Source organism: Leuciscus leuciscus, assembly GCF_965113295.1.
Source record: "Leuciscus leuciscus genome assembly, chromosome: 8".
NCBI classification, from domain to species: domain Eukaryota; kingdom Metazoa; phylum Chordata; class Actinopteri; order Cypriniformes; family Leuciscidae; genus Leuciscus; species Leuciscus leuciscus.
Genome location: NC_138732.1, coordinates 12,698,838 through 12,716,488, shown reverse-complemented (window position 1 = coordinate 12,716,488; position 17,651 = coordinate 12,698,838). Strand labels below are relative to the sequence as shown.

General features: G+C 38.4%; 1 protein-coding gene across 4 annotated transcripts in view; it reads left to right on the top strand.

Moving 5' to 3' along the window:
• The window catches only part of atp8a1 (ATPase phospholipid transporting 8A1), a 126,399-nt gene that overhangs the window by 355 nt on the left and 108,393 nt on the right, over positions 1-17,651 (top strand). Inside the window, exon 1 of one of the 4 annotated variants that reach the window (XM_082178187.1) lies at positions 11-1,420. The exons of 1 other annotated variant lie outside the window; for it this stretch is intronic. In XM_082178187.1, coding sequence (XP_082034313.1) covers positions 1,366-1,420 — 55 coding nt within the window. In that variant the 5' untranslated portion in view covers positions 11-1,365. Of the gene's footprint in view, positions 1-10; positions 1,421-17,651 lie in introns of those variants that run through there. 2 more of the 4 variants (XM_082178186.1, XM_082178189.1) reach the window with 2 other exon arrangements.

Here is a 17,651-nt window from a genome sequence, read left to right as displayed (position 1 = left end):
GTGTCAATCTGCATCTGTCATCTTGAGTTTCTTGACATGTGTAGCTGCTACAATCTTTCTCGTGCTCGACAACTGTTGCGAGAGGACTTACTGAAGATTGCTTTGGGATTCATTGCGTGATTCTAGGTTACAAATAAGTTATTTCACAATTGCTTTCAAAGGCAGTGGCGGCATTTTGTGAATGTGAGCTGCATAAATGGTCGCTTGGGACATTTACCCATATGGTTTATTTAATATTAGGACTGTGATCAGCTTTTATTATTTATTCACAAACGTTTTTGTTGACATGTAAAGGGTGAAGTAATGGGTAATGTGCAGGCAGTTCAGGTGTGTGTGTGTAAGTGTAATTCTAAAGTTATTATATTATGTAACCTTATATTATTTGTGTTTTAGTTTATCATAAAAAGTGGGCCGGTACTCGTTTGTAACTTAACGGTGTGTCATGTCAGATTAGTTGTGTGTTGCTGTTTTCATACTATCTCTGTGTTACCATTTTCTTCCTGGTCCTGCTTAATTATCCAATGAAGATGATGCTCTCCTAGTCCACATGTTCACAACATCAACCCCTGGTTTCACAGACAAGGCCTAAGCCTAGTCCCAGACTAAAATGCATGTTTGAGCTATTTTAACTGAAAGCAATTTACACTGACACATCTTAAAATGTCAGTACCATTGTTTTGTGTCAAGATGCACACCAGTACTATTTTTTTTTTCTAAGCCACGTTTATAAAAGTGATCTATATGCGCTAATTGAACGAAGGCCTAATCCTGGCTTAATCTTAGCCATGTCTGTGAAACCGGGCCCAAATGTCAATATCACATGTCTTTAAATAGCAAAATAGCAAAATGATACCTACAGGTGGTGGGGATTTTGGCTTTTAGTTCCTGAGTTTTGAAACCTTAAAGGAGACATCACAGTGATTCGATTCTTTTGAATCTCATGTGGTCTTTTCTGCAGGTTACATTACGCCAATTGGTGGAGTCGAGTGATGCTTTTGTATCTTATGAGTAAATTATTCACTCAACCGATTCGTTCACGTGCAACCTTTATAATAATTTGAGTAAAATAGTATCAACCATTCTAATCTAACTATATAAAAAGACAACTACAATAAAATAGCCTATGCATTGTATTTATTGTTAATTCACGAATGTGACGTTAAGTGCCGCTCGAAATCTCGTTCAGTTAAAAAACATAGACTTGTTTATTGATGAGGAGTGTTTATTCAATAGGTCTACTGTCTAACCAATGAAATGCTCCAGAAGAGCTCGCGCTCGAATCCTATTGGCTCGTGTTTTAGTCAGTCTTGCAAGGCAGGACAGCAGTCTCGCACTTCGAAAGGGAAAGACTGAAGTGAACGGAATATGAATCAGCATCAGCAAGTTGCTTGCCCCGAAGTGCTTCACCTGCAGTATTTGGGTATGGCGGAGACTTTCTCTCATGTATTTGTTTAATTTGTTTTTGAAGAATAGAGATGTGAATAGGTGTGTAAGGGGCGATGTTCTTTGTCTGATGTTTATTGATCAGACTTGTCTCTGTCTCTCGTGCTTGTTTGTCTGCATCCTGGATAAAATGTCATGCTTCCAGTGACCTCCCTTGTCAACAACCAGACTGCTCGCATGTATCGGAGTTTGATTTGCAGTCAAAAGGCTGACCAGAAATAATGTTAGATTGGAATGTCGGCGCATTTGAACAGTTTCACTTCCTTGTGCCACTGACTTGCTGATACTTGGGGAAAATTAGGTTGGGAAAGAGTATACATTTCTGCAATGCATCCTGTTATGCTGGATTTGTCATAGACGTGTGCAATCACTACAGTTGGAATAGAGGCCATACACTTTACTTTAATAATTTACTCTTTTCACAAGTGCTGGTGAAAATGCAATCTGTAAGACAGTAACCAGCTCTCATCATTTTTCAGTTTAAAAAGCAGCTAGCTGGTTTTAACCTTGGTTTTAGAGAACGTCATGCCTCCTGCTGCCACATTTACCGTGTTTGAAAAGTATCCTGTTCGTCAGTGCAAGCATTTCCCAGCACTGAGCGATCAATAAGCCTGCATGTCTGATCAGGCCTATGACCTACACCGTACCAGTTTGAATGAAAGCAAGAGACCCGTTTTGAAATGTATTTCTTATTGCTGCTTGCTCTGGTTTCACCTTCTCCACAGACCTTGCTGTGCGGCACAATGTGTGCATGTTGTCGTTGTCTTTTTGTAATCACTGCAGTGCATCAGGCTGGCTCGTGGCAGGACAGGGCGGGACCTTGGCAGAACATTGGACCAATCCGCTCATACCCTGTTTCACCCTCCCTCCTACTCCATCTTCACCACCTCCTCCTCAGCCTCCATGTGTCTCTTTGCTTTGGGTATGTCAGAGCTCTTGCCAGACCTGGCTGGGATGTTTGCCAAAGCAGCCTTATCTGCGTTGCGGTCGGTAAGCGGAGGTGGCACGATTCTTGGATTATAGGCAAAGATCACAGAGAGAAGCCCACACCGATGGGAGTGGGCAGACCTGCTGGGGACCTCCAGAAAAAGTCTGACTTTTTTTTTTATAGTCTGATCAAACTCCTTTCCAAAGAACTTATTTTATGGTCCAGCTCACCCAGTATCTGCAATGCAGCGGCAACTTTTTTTTCTCTAGTTAGACGTTTAAAGGTGAAGTTACGGTAATTATTACCGCTATCAAAAAAGTTCCCAGAGCAATCCCCTCATCTTCCATTGATTGAACAAACAGGTAGCCTGCCCCTACCTTACCTAGGCTATCATACTGTTCCTACAAGGGATACATGTATATTCCTTGTCCAATACTCATAAGGTGATAAACGGATAGTTTTAAAACGTTGCACTATTTTGTCTGAATAAATGTAAAATCAATAGTTTTAAATGCTACAACTGGATTTAGGCCTCACAACATTAATATATAGTGTGAAACATGGATATTCATTTTGAGATTTGCTACATTTAACATTGATATTATTGTTTTTCAACATGAACCCCCCGCCATTATCCTGTATACTTCTGCTAGTGTGAGTATGTTTGTGTCCAGACACACTGTTTTTCTCTGTTTTCTTGCAACAGTAATGCTGTGTTAAATCTGCTGTCATGACTCATGTCTCAGCTCGTGATTGTATCTCTATCTGTATCTCACAGTAATGTTATTTAACAACAACAGCTGACATACTCATTCACACACACTCAACCTGTTTGAATTATTAAAGCACCTGGGATTTAGGGCTGGAATGACGCTTCGACAAAATCGATTACGTTAGTTCGTCGATTTGCTTGATGTACGTCGATTCGTCGCATTGTTTATGTTCCCCAATGATGGCGGCTCCCAGGCATGCTGAAAATCAGTTGTTAGAAAAATATCGAGCCCGATCTAAAGTGTGGAATTTTTTTTTAACGAGATAAAATTCTGCTCTGCACACTCTGTAAAACTGAAATGGCAAAATATAGCAGCACAACTTTTATACAGGAGCATCTGAAAAGAAGAAAACATCCCGGGGCTCTCTTACCTCAAACCGACAAGACGGCAGCATAAGTATTTGGACTATTACAGTAAAATTTTACACAGCACTAGAATACGATTTTCAGTCCCATATTTTGTGCTTAATACGGCTGCGTTCATTCAGTGTTCTGCTTTTTACGAGCTCATGTGCCTCACGCGGCTCAAACGTATTCTCTGCAACCAGTTACAAAGCATTTAACACTGTTGTTGGTTATTTAAAATATCTAATGGATCATGTCAATCATGGTAAAACTTCACGTTTTAATGGACATGTTTGATCATACAGTGAATGAACATATTCAAGCAGCTACTGTACTTTAATTTACTGACTGATCAAAACATTTCAGTATTCACACTTGAATGACTGTGAACGCAGCCATAGTAAACAACTTTCCTAATTAGGCCTACACTGCATAAACCTTTTATGATAAATAATATTATTGGGTAAAGTTCATACATCAGTTAGTTACGGTTATTATTTATTGGTAAATTGTTGGTTCTTATTTATCTGTAAATTAACCGAAGGATTAATAAACTATTCAGAAAAAAATCAGTAGAATAACTGGGATGATTTTTTTTTTTTTTTTATAGATTATTCAATTAATCGGAAAAAAATTATTGATAGATTAATCGATTTAAAAATAATCGTTTGTTCCAGCCCTAATGGGATTGTTCAGATCATTATTGGCCTCTTTAGGCTGTGTTCATCATTTGTGCGGATAATGGCTGTAGTGTTGGTATCAGACAGTCACATCTTCTGTGCCCAGCAGACTGAGGGTGTTTCACAATGCGTCTGGTTTGCTATTTTTACCCTGACACATTTGAAGATGGATGTGTCAGATCTGTCAGTACATCTAATGATCCCTCGTTCAAGAGGCCTGAAATAGCCACAGCGTATTGACAATTTACACTCACAGTAATGAAAGCAGTGTATGTAACCATATTTGAAATAGCCACATACTGTGATGATGACTTTATTGGTTTGTCATCTCAAATATAATGGCTTAATGGCCATGCAAATCATTATGGAGGATGCAAAGTTTTTGTTAGCCACAGATATGTTGGTGCTGTGTGATAAAATGTGACGTTATGGAGAAGTTGAAGTCAGAATTAAACCTATGCACTACTTAACCATTTCTGCTTTTGCAAAGTGCTTTTGCAAAGTGCTTTTGCCATTAGCTTTAATTAGAAAATCTTGCTTTTTCTTTTCTCAGCAGTTAAAATGTTTGCAACTTTGAGATGTTCAAGCCATGTGCAGTTAGTCTTTCTAAATAATATAGACTTTGATTAACTTGCAGAAACATGCATTCAGTACTTGTCTTGAAGGGATAGTGCACCCATGGTAGGGTAGTGTATGTAAACGGTAGTATATATTCTCTATACAATGAAAGTGTTTGTTGCAGTTTTGGACCCCATTGACTTTCACTGTAGGCAAAAAATATAATATATATATATATATATATATATATATTTTTTTTTTTATGTTTATTTATTTGGCATTTTCCTGTGCTGATTTTGTGGGAAATTCTGTGAGATGGATTTAAATATGCCAAACCCATTTATTGGCAGCTGAAAGCATAAATTAATTGAAGAAATATTTCTTAAACATGCAAATCTGCAGAGCTTTCAGCATATATTTGTTTGCCTGATTATGCTGCGTTAAGATTAAATGTTTGGCCATGTGTGGTTTAAAATATTTGTAATTGGAAATTTATTATAAGTAGTGATCATTATTTGGTTACATTTTGGGTGTTCAAAAGCAAGTAATATTGGATGTAATATTGGATGAGAATTGAAGAGTCAGTTGAGATTGTGTGTGTGCGCACAGAATCCTGTCTATTGTTGTTTTTTTTATTGATTTGTTTTTTTATGAATGGATTGTACACATGGTGCATGAAAATATGCTTCATCATTCATGAATCTCTTCCTCTCTCTTTAGTGATCACCATGTTAATCCTTCATTTTCCCGCCCCTCCTCCCTTCCCTCAGACAGTCCTAGTTAGTTTCAGCTCAGCCTCAAGGGAACAGAGTGAGCGGGGAGAGGGATTCTGGGTCTTAATCATTATTCAGTCGCCTTGCTCTTGCTGGTCTAGGATGGATATGGAAGTTGATTCTTCATTTCCACTTGATCCTAGTTAATTCAGCTGTGGATGCTCATAATCAGCGGTTACTATCTGATGTAGTCATATTTTCTGCTCTCTGTTCATAGAGCAGTTAAATTCTCTCAAGATGAGAATGTGGCTTCATGAATGCATATTATATAGCGTGTGCTATTAAATATTAATCCAGGCTAGATGAATGATGCAGATGGTGGGAGATGCCTTATTTGAAACGGTCATATGGATTTATTTATGTTATTCATGTTGGAAGCATGCACATTGCACACACATTCACTTTGTCACACATTCATACTCATGACATTTTAACCTATTCATCCGCACATATTGAGCAGAATACATCAAGACAGATTTGGTACTAAAGCACATGGCTGGACCAAATGTCCTCATTACACCATCCCTGTTTCTTGGGGAAATAATTACAGTCTCTTTAACTAATTAAGCAGCCTTAGCATCTTGGTGTCCTCTACTCCGATTAACTTTAAGCCAGGTCACTTTTCCTGGGGCACCCCGTCGGGATTACCTGGCATTTACTATGTGCTTTAGCCCCCTTATGCTAACCAAATGGCTGCTGGAGCTGTAGAGTCTGTTTATTATGGTTCTGGTGAAATGTACATGAGCAACAGTTTCAATACTTCAGTATTATTATTTTTTTATTTTGCCTGGTATCATCAGCTATTTATCATCATAGATTAATCACACATTTTTTTTCTGTGATTAATCACAATTAAAAACACTAACGTTATTATACGTTTTTAATATATTTTAAAATGTAAAAATTACACAGTTAATCTCCAAATTAATGTAGAAACAACATGCAGTATAATTTAAATACTTGTTTAATGGAATCTTTTTCCTAATACAGCTACTGATGTATGGATGAAAATTATCTCCCCCCCCCCATTTAAAACATTTATTAGGCTTTAAGTGAACTTATATAGATTAATCCTTATTTAAGCTCTTTAGTCAAGAGCAGTGCATCATTTTCTCTGTTACCTTTGTTCTTTGATTAACTTTATTGAGAGATAGAATTAGTGGCTGTTGTCACTTTAAGACCTGCAGCTGCTGACAGAGACGCGTATCTGACTCGCTTCTCATTCTCTCATAACTTTCATTTAAGACGTTATTTAACTCATTTAAGACTGCTCTTGTGAGGATACTTGATAAAACTGACTTTTTGGCATATAGGCTAATTGTGTGTTGTTCATTCAAGCGCAAAAGAGAACTCTATGGCGCGCTGTCTGTGCGCAAGATACTGGCACGCGTCTTTCTGTGTGTCGTTTGTGTGTGTGTCATGACACTCTTGTCGCACTTGAATGGTTTAAAAGCATTTGCATGAATAAGAGCGTGATCATATAATATAACGCTAGCTTAGGATGACAGAAAAAACGGATGCTGTGTTAAATATTTTAACGCGTTAAACTGGACAAAAATTCATCGCATGCTTTAAAGGGATACTTCACCTCTGGAAAGATGAATGTGTATTTAAAATGGGTCATTTATGTAGTAGAAATGTGAAATTATTTTTTAATTTGGAGCCATCTAGACTGAGAAGAGCCAGAAAATGTATTTTTGGCTTATGTGGATGAAAGACAACAACTCCCAGAATGCACTTGCTTCACTGCTCTATGAGGCCACTCCCAAGCCACGCCTACCGGTAAGAGAGCGCAGTTAAACAACAAGACTAGGCTAGTGAGTCTCCGTGACGAGTCTGCCCGGGATTCACCCAAAATGATCACCCAAAATGTCCTGGGTTCGGCTTTTGCGTTCTACAGTCGCCATTCATTATGTTTACTGTGGCGAGCAGGACGAGGCGCAGGGACGTGGGAGAACGGAAAGAACGAAAGCAAGGTAATTCGAAAACACTACGGGTTTTCTACTGATACAAAGCTTAATGCTAAATCCTGAAGCATCCCTTTAACTATGACAGCCCTACTTTTAACACAACAGGAGTCCAGTCAAGCCACAAGTTAATCTGTCAAATCTTTATTAACCAACATTAGCGTTTATATAGGAGTAGAATGTGGAGCATTTGAGTCGCACGTAGGCGTAGCACACAGCTGACAGGAGCAGCTGACAGGTGGAGAACAGTGATTGGATCTAAAACCCTCTTATATCCAAGTCACCACACAACCAGATGAAAACCTGCAATACACAGACATGCATTTGTGCAGTGCAGAGCAGCTTCTAGAATATTATAGATTTATGGAATGCATTTGTCACTCCCGTAAATAACTGAACTGTGTGTGAATGTACCCGTATGAAGGATTCTGACAACCGTATTCTGCTGCTGTGTGAACGTGACCACAGACTTGATTGTTTCTTCTAATTATTGAAAAAACAGACTTTGTATAAATACAGTGTTTCCCCTTGAAATGATTCCAGCAGCGGTGCTGTTATGTGCCGGACGTTGTTACCAAGCCGCGCGTTTAAAAAAAAAAAATATATATTTTTAAAATAAGACCTTAAACCATGACATCTGGCAAGTTTTGTGGATAGAAATGGACATTTTGAGACATACAAATATGACATACCATAAACAGATTCAAGACATGATTATTGCAGCACGTACTTTGAACTGGTCACAAACAGAAACCTTCATTTTGTAATTTTCAAGCTTTTCTTTTCTTTTGTTAATTTTAAGCTATAAGGTAGAAATTGATAGGCGAAAAACTAAACGGCACAACCCAGAAAAAGATTATTTACAATTTATTGAAAATTTTATCTTAATGGCAAAGGCCACACGCAGTCTGTGAGCACTTAATTTTTCTGGGCTTTTCATAGAAGATCTCTAAGGATACTCTACTCTTTCTACTTAGTGATAAGAGAATGTAGCCTACAGTATGTTTAATGCCTTAAAAGTAGAAAAGGTCTGTTTGTGATTAGCCTATTTATAATTACCTAATAGTGTTGTCACGGTACCAAAATTTCAGTATTCGGTACCAATACCAGTGAAAATCCACGGTTCTCGGTACCAATTTCGCAGTTGTACCACTTTCTCCTTTCCGCAAGCGCTTGCTCTCCCGTGGCGTCTGTCGTTGTTATGCAACCATGAACAGTGGCGCGCCTGTAAAAACGTGCCGTGTCGCTTCTATTATTCTACATTTGAAATAACGAATTGGCACGCGCAAAAAACGCGCTATGTGAACGGCCCCTTATGGCAACGTGACATTAGCCTAATCGAAAATATTTCCATACGTATGTGGCTCTTTCCTCCTTTCTTGTCAACAAGTGGATTCAGAGCCACCACATTAGCAGCGCCGCCGGTCGCCATGTGTAAGTGAATGTCGTGATATTACTGATCAAGTGAAGATTTTGCAGCGGAAACACTGAAATAAGCTAGTCATCATGGAGGTCTGGGGTGTTAGATTACAGTAATCATAGACATTGTAGTTCTTTATTGGGAAAAAAACCTTCAATGCAGGTTTTCTGGGTATATTTTTGATCTAGTAGCCCAATTTCACAGCCTGTTACAAAAGTCTCGGAGACTTCAGTGATAGAAAGCAGCGATTTCAGCCCATCACCCTTGAGGACTTAATCAATACATGCCGCCTTGCACTGAACTACCAACATCAAGCCATGGATTTGCTGTTTTCTTCTCTCTCTCTGTTTCTCTCTCGTGTTGGTGTTTTAATGTTCAGGATCAGACATGGCCTTGTGTCATTCAATTCAACAGATGCCGCCTCGCCCCCCTGTCAGCTGTCCGGCCTGCCAGGATATGTTTTTTTTTTATATGCCTTGAGTGATTAGAGCTCCAAACAGGTCATGTATGGTAATGGCATTCTCTGTTGTTTCTGTCATAATGCCACTGCATCCATTTAATATCACTGGTGTTGACAGCAGCGCCTCTGTAATCCTTCAAAAGTCAAACCCACTCTCAACAGACACACACAAACAAAGCTGCGAAATCAGAAGAGAGGCCAGAAACTATATGGAAGACGCATTGTGAATGTACGGTATGACTTATTGTCATTTTAATTGGCTGCTTTCTCTAAATGTTATTTGAGGATGATGTTGGTCAGCACATGTGCCATAGGTCTGCACGAGAAACTTACACTCTAATGGATCTATGTTTACCTGTTTTAACTTTAAGTGAGCATTAGTTGATTGCAATGGTAACTTAAATGTAAAAATAGGGGAAACGAGCATACATAATTCAAAATCCAATATCAATTGTCTGATGCTGATAAATAAATAAAAATCATAATATTAGACCATAGCCAATATGGTAGCAATATTGTGCATTCAAGTTCGATGGACTACTTTTTCTTTTTTCTTTTTTTCTTTTCTCTTTCTTTTCTCTTTCTTTTCTTTTTCTTTTCTTTACTTTTTATATATTCATCCCTATTTTTTACAGTCTATGATTCATCCGTATATCAAATACAAATAATGGTTTTCAGTAACGTTGTCATGTGGCAAACGTGTGCCAATATCTAAATACGAGAGTTTTGAAATCATTCATGACAGAATGTCAAAATAAGGCATTGCCGTCAGGAAGTGATGCTATCAACATAATGTCTCTTTTTTCGGAGAGAAATGTCTCTGTGTGCCAAAGGAAGAATGACACACATTTTGTCTCCCTTTTGCTATCTTTCTTTCCCACTGCATTTGGCCAGTCTCTAACACGCACAAATAGTCTTTCAGGCCATATCAGAGAGTGCCAAGTCAAGAATAGGGACTCTGTGCCCCTCTTCCTCCAGCGGGCACCCCTCTGGAGTGCGTGACCCCTGTGCCATTGTTCTGGCTGGCTGTCTGTTGGCTGACACAAGCAATAATCCTGAAATCTGGCCTCCCTCCAACCTCATTACAGCTCCTGCCACCATTGATCCTGCCCCCGGAGGCTTCCCCTCTGGTGACACTTCCCTCTCGCGCTCTCTTTTAACTCACTCTCTTTCTTTTCCTCCCCATTGGCTTCCTTTTTCACTTGCTATTACTCTCTTTGTCTCTCACAGTTTGTCATTTCTCTCTCTCTCTCTCTCTCTCTCTCTCTCTCTCTCTCTCTCTCTCTCTCTCTCTCTCTCTCTCTCTCTCTCTCTCTCTCTCTCTCTCTCTCTCTCTCTCTCTCTCTCTCTCTCGTTATTTCTCCTTTCTTTCAGAGAGAGGTGACTGTCGGCACACCTGTTCTCATTCCTTCTTATATTCATGGCATTGGCAACCATAGGCTGCCTGTGACCTCCAAAGCAGACCTGAGCCAAAATAAGTCCAAAGCTGATGTAGCGATGGATGATATATTGAAATAATATACATGATAATATGCAAATATTGTGACTGGATTAAATTTAACTTTGGACACTAATTTTCCTAAAGTAGATTCATTTCATTATCCTTTCTATGTTGCAACTCATGAGTTTGAGAGTGCCATCATGGTTATCATCAAGTGTTTTCATAGTATCTGGATGAAAAAGCAAAAATGCTGTTTGAATTGGTCGGTTCTTTTTTTATTCTTTGAACAGCTCATTGTTTGTTTGAATGAAGAGCAAGTCGTGCATGTATGATATTTATGTACATCAGGTACATTAATGAAATATTGACAAAATGCTGAAAATATTGAGATATTATTCTTTAGCAATAATAATTTCTATTAATTAGGGGTGTAACAATATTCAAACTGAACTGAAAAAACTCTCATGGCGTACCGAGCTCCCCAGCCCTAGCCCATTGTTGGGCAGCCTCACTTTACCTTATGTCACAAAACTAATTTTTCTTCCTTGACATTTGATTAAATAGTAATTAGGGGTGAAACCGTACACGTATTCGTTCCGCGAATTTTCGTGTCTTATGTGTACAAGACGAACACAGCTTTGTAGCTTAACCACCACCAATAATCGCAATATGCTCTGCGTTTTATTCGATTAGAAACAATTTTGTTTAGTTTTCTCCCCCCCTACTGTACTGAACCGAATCGAGATGTCAAAACTGAGGTATACGTACCGAACTGTCAGTTTTGTGTACATGTTACATCCCTACTATTAATGGAAAAGGACTAGAAAAAGACTAAAAATATAGGAAGAGAGAATATCAAGGTCAAAATGCAGATCTGTGGAGCGGGAGAGGGTGACATGGAAAGCAAGGAAATTCAGTAAAACGATGAGAGTAAGAGGTATCAGGAGGCTGATCGGGAGCTTGTTCTTGTGTCTGGCTGACTGTTTGTTGGCATCTGTTTAGCTGAGGCGTGACTAGCCTGCAGTTAATGAAATTAGTGCAGAGGGAGGCAGTGCGCCGACGAGGGAATACTACGAGAAGATCACATAGAGAAATGTGTGTCAGACACTGAGCCTGAACGTCACTGTCTCTAGAGGAAAAGAGATGTGAAATGGAAGGAGCAGAATACAATGAAAGCCACTCTGCACTGTGAAATACAAGATTACTTTATCAGGAATCTCCTCCTGGAACTGAGTAAGGGTTTCAACAAAATGATTTTGATTCTGCTCCATTATGATTACGGTGCAGTATTAATAATACACAGATACAGACTTTTTTTCTTTTTTTTTACATGCCAGTGTTATTGTTTTGTATTGTACTACTTAAGCAGTACATTGTATTGTGCAAGCAGCTTTACAGCCAACCGAGCTGATGCTCTGATTTCTTGCACCATTGAAGTCACCGCATTCTCTTGAGCAAGAGGAGGACTTTCTGGTTGTTCTAATAACTGCTGCACTGAGTTTGGGCTTATTTAGGTTAATTTTAGTGGTGTCTCCATGACATTGTCCTTTACTGCATTCTCCAGTTTGTTTCTCAGTAGGGGTGTGAAATACAGTCACGGCATCAGTCACTGTCTCCTCACTCTGAGCTTACGACCCTCCTTTCTCCCAGCTCCTACTGCAGTCATTAATTATACAGGATTTTGTCCTTAATGTGGTAGTGCATTGGATCAAATGGGAAGCCCTCTTAATATGCAGACTCACTATGTTGTTGTTGGATTTCCAGGCAAAGATGTTGAGGAATCCTCTGTAAATTCACCCTGATCCTTTATTAAAAAACCCTAATGTCCATATTTATTTTGATAAGAGAACTTGTTGTCCATCAAAGTAAAGTTAGTAAAATGAACCCTGAATGGTTAAAATGGCATAACACTTGGAATTCCAACAAGAAATAGTATGTACTTGGCAAAATATGCAAATTTTCTGTTTGTATAGAATAGCCAGATGACAACACTGTATATACAACAATGCATTGTGGTTAACATGACCTTCCAGTTCCAGTGTGATGACCGAACCGGCACGTAATTATAGCTCAAACATCCATATTGGATTTAATATTTGTTTTGTTTGCCAAAAGATTTGATTTCAAACTTGAAGCAAAAACTTATTTCTAAAAACTTGACACCACTTATAATTGTGTGTCAGTAATGTTTAAAATGTGTTTCATGGAATTTTGCTTAGGGTTTCATTTACTGGTTCATTTGAGTGGATGGATTTTCGCAAACGCTTTAGAGAACTGGTTTGTATAAATGGTTTGTTCATTTTAATTACACTACCATTAAAGTTTTTAGTGTCTTTTTTTAACATTAATTTATCACATTTTTTGTTTTTTTATTTTAATATATTTTAAAATAATAATGCTGAAACATTTCTTATTAATTTTGCAAACCAATGGGCTGATTAACATTTTTTTGTAGAAACCATGCAGACTTTTTTCACGATTCTTTTAATGAAGTTCAAAAGAACATTTTAAATAGAAATCTTTTGCAACAATGTATTTACTGACCAATGTAAGAAGGTATTGCAGAATAGAAGTATTCATTTCTTTAAAAACAAACAAACTACAACAAAAAATAAATAAATACTGAGTTTTGTTTAAAAAGTAGATTTGCTGAATGCTGATTCATTGCTTGGGCACCTTTATGAACAGTACTGTGTTGTTCATTTTTGGAGCAAGATTAGTTTAGTTTTTTTTGTAGTTCTGTTTAGTATAAATGTACTTATTTTATTCCTGTAAATGTTAAAATTTTATGATCCTAATAGTTTTTATGCCATATTTTATATAATCTTATAATTGATGATGATCATTTTAATTTAAGGGGATGTTACACCCAATTAGCATCTATGTACTATTTCTTAGTAGTGCTGTAGAAACTTTTTCAAGTCATTGCATTTTAACTACTTTAAATTAGGAATAGCTTGTCAAGCTACAGCAGCGAAGTAGCTTCCCCAACAATATATAGGTCTAAGTGCTCATTTTAGTATATTTTTTTGCTGTTATGTCCCATGATATGGGTTCATTTGGTCACCATTTATTTACAGGAAAGAAGGGCACTTGCCCTCACCATGCCGTTGTTGTGCCCTTCGTCTCACCTCCAGTTCCTGCTGTCGTATTTGCTGGGCCAGCTGTCTCTGCTCGTGTTCAGGTTGAGTCTTGACCCCCGGCCTCTCTGCCCGAGCCAAGAGATGACAACAATTTCCAGCTTATACATTTCCTCTGCTCTGCATTAGTTTTCAGTTTTAAGCCTACGAAAACAAGGGTGATGATTGAGGTGTACAGTTTTACTGAAATTATTGGACCTAATTCTCGCCCTTGCAGCACCCCACGGCTTATTTACATCTCACCTCAACAAGAATAGATGGTAAAACAGGGGAAGCCCTTAAGACTCGCATGCAGATTCAGAGGACACCTGTTAAAATGCCTGTGAAATTTATACTAGCCATTTTAATGTTTGCTGCTATTGTCGTCATGGTGTCCATTAGTTGTAGCCTAAATAGCAACAGTGTGTATCATTTGGTCCCTTTTCATTCCCATGGTTGGATTACATTAGCACTGTTGGAGCTAGCATCTGCTGCAGTTTAGCGGCCAGTCATGCCTCATATAACCAGCACTTCTTGAGTACTAGCAGGATTAGCACCGGTATCACGCCAGATGAAGTTCAGGCTCCAGCTGGGCTACCTATATAAGCCTGTGCTATTGGAAAGTTCCTCCTGAGCCTCGGGGAATCCAATAAGCCTCTCATCCTGTGCGGTCATTGGGTGGGCTGTTGCGTAACTCACCCGCGATGGCCGGGCATAGATCGTGTGGTGGCTTGTTGATCAAAACATTGAGGGGGGAGGTAAAGAGGACTATTTTTAGTAACCTTCATCTATAGCTGAGAGAGAGCAACAATATAGTGTCACAGGAATTGGGGAATACAAGAAGAGGAATTGGGGAATACAAGAAGTGAAATGGTATAACAGCAACATGAATTTTGTTAGGGTAATTTAGGGGGTACTTTCATATGATGCATTAGCTTGTTAGAGACATGATAGAAAATATATTTCAGTCCTGGAATAAGTTGGTGAGGGGATGGAAGAAAGGGTCCCATTACATAACAACTGTGCTATTTCCATGCTCGTAAAGCTTCTCTTGATGCTGTTTTTGCTTGTTGTGGTTTTAATTACCCAGCCACCTTACCAGCCCTTTCCTGTTTTAACATGGAGCTTCCTCTTGGTCTAGTCCCACTGGGGACTATGTGTGCTTCCGCTAGTTTTGTTTTAGTATTATACTATTATAGTATTTATTAAATTTGAATTCGATTTTTCATATTTTCAGTTTTCATTTGCATTTCATTTTTAGTAATTTTGTTGTTTTTTTCTAATATTTCTGTTAAGCTTTAATTTATTTATTAATTAATTTTAGTACTTCAGCCATTTTAAGGATTTCATCTAATTTGTTATTTCTGCTTTATTTAAATGAATGAAAATGAGCTGTAGTTTCAGTTAACACTGACAACACTGGCTAGGGCTGTCAAGACCTATCTCAGTCTCAACGGATGTCAATCTTTGGCTCTGAAGAACCTTTGGCACACTGAGTTGTGCTGGGATATCAACGTAAGCAGATGTGTTTCCGTTTAATCCCTTTTTCCAGTGCGTTGTCACTCAATTCTTGGAGCGCACAAACTTGCAGGCAACAAGCCTTTGAAAGCTTCTTATCAAATTTCCGTTTTCAGATTTGGTCATCAAGATGCAGGACAGTCGTTTCCTTATTGAACTGTACCACTGCGATAACTGGATTAAAGTAATATGATAATTAAAGTTTCCACTAGGTGTGGGTACTTTGGCAGCAATATGTCAGTATTATTTCAGCTTCAGTTAAAAAAAAACAAAAAAACAGATTGATCATGAAAAACACCATTTTCGTCAACATTTTTACAAAAATGTGTGATTGGTAATATTCGAATATTCGATTAGTTGATTTAATTATAGAATATCAAATAGGTTGGGCGATTGTCTACATTTTGTTTTCCCGGTGCTGATGCGGTGGTGAAGCGTTCATGTAACCAGAGGGTGACACTGCCAATAACGCACCTAACAGCTGTCACAAAGAACCGGCAAAAGTAATGATTATGAATGTGTCAAATATAGCAAGGAGACATTTTAATTGTTTATTAATAAACACGTTTTTTCTGTGTCAATATCGGCTGCAAAGATGAAGTTGACGACGCTAACTCGCCATCTTCGCAGTAGGTAGTGAACGCGCCTAATCGCCTATAGAGAGAAATGTACATTTCACACGGATTAGCCTACATAAGCAGCAGACAGTAGTCGGTTTCTTTTCGGTTTTTAATTGTTTTGTTTAAAACTAGACATTTCAAGCTTTCTATATATTTAATTAAAATGAAATACAATTAAAATAAAATTAAATATAAAACATTTTTTTTTTATATATATATATATTTTTTTTTATATTTATTTATTTCTTTTCTGTGAACTGGCCCTTTAGTAATCAATTTAACCAAAATGAGCATCTTCTCACATTGCCCTTAGACTTGGGCCGAGTCCCTCCTCACTTTCTTTGCACTCTGAAACCTCAACCTCCAAATGTGAGAGAGCATTGAGATCATAGCCTTTGGTCACCCGCAAGAGCCCTGACTCATAGCCCACGTGTGTCCATGCCATCCGGAATTCCTGTTTTCACGTTTTCCTCTCTGCCGCTGTATGTCATGTATCTCCTCAGCTCTCCATCCGTTCCGCTCCACTGGCCACTGTACTACGCCTACAGAGAGCACCCTGCATCTCAGCAGGGAAATCCCTCCTGTTTGATCCGGACTCTTTCAGCCCTAAAGAGCAAACAGTTTTTTTTAACTCGTGTTTATAATCCCTTAAGTACTTGTGCTTAATTGAAAACCCTTGGCCTTGATCACTACAGCCTCCCCCCTCAGCTGCTGCCCTCAGCACATGTCATTATGCATTTTGTGAATCATGGCTTTCAGATTAATGATTCACGTCTGTTTTTTTCTCTCGCTCGCTTACTATCTGTGTTATTTTTATTTATCGTCACGGCTGGCTAGATGACAGAATGTGATCATGAACGTATCAGTTGACTCACAACGCAGAACAACAAGGGATGTGCAAAAGCATGTGGATGAGTGTTTTTGTATCATTTGAGTCTTACATGTCTCTAATAAACAGAGTAAATGTGTGCAATAACCCCCATAAGCACCCCTCTAGGAGTCTGCATGACACAGTCGTGGTTTTGTTATGGTTGTTCTTTCATTTCGTTGGCGTCTGCTGCCCTTATTGTCTGTGCAGCCATGGGGGTGGCGCCGGTGATCTGATCAATCGCTGCTGTTTATAGTTTGGAGCTCGGACAAAGTGACCCAAATTTACAGGTTATTGACAGTGCTGTGATATTAAGGTTGGGAAAGCTGTAGCTTACCAAAACTACAAGCAGTTTATAATTGAAAGCATTCAAAAAAATTAAACAAAATAAAGCAGACTGAATTCCAATCGAATTGACTGTCAGTAAGTACTGATTCCAGGGATTTTCAAACTTTGATGCCAAGGACACCCTAAAATGAATGAATACATTGTTCTTGAATGAATCTTAAGGTTATAGTCATCTGTTTAATACTAGTTAAGTACTTATACTCGCACACTAATAAAATTTGAAAATGGCTTGCAGTCGTTTAGAACGATACTAAAGTATTAACTGCTGTGTTTTATATTTTTATATATGTAAAATATTTTGTTATGTATTAAATGGACCTGAAGAGCTCTCTTTAAATTACTGTTAACACGTAGAGCCTAATGATTTCTGTGACTAGAAAACACGGACCAA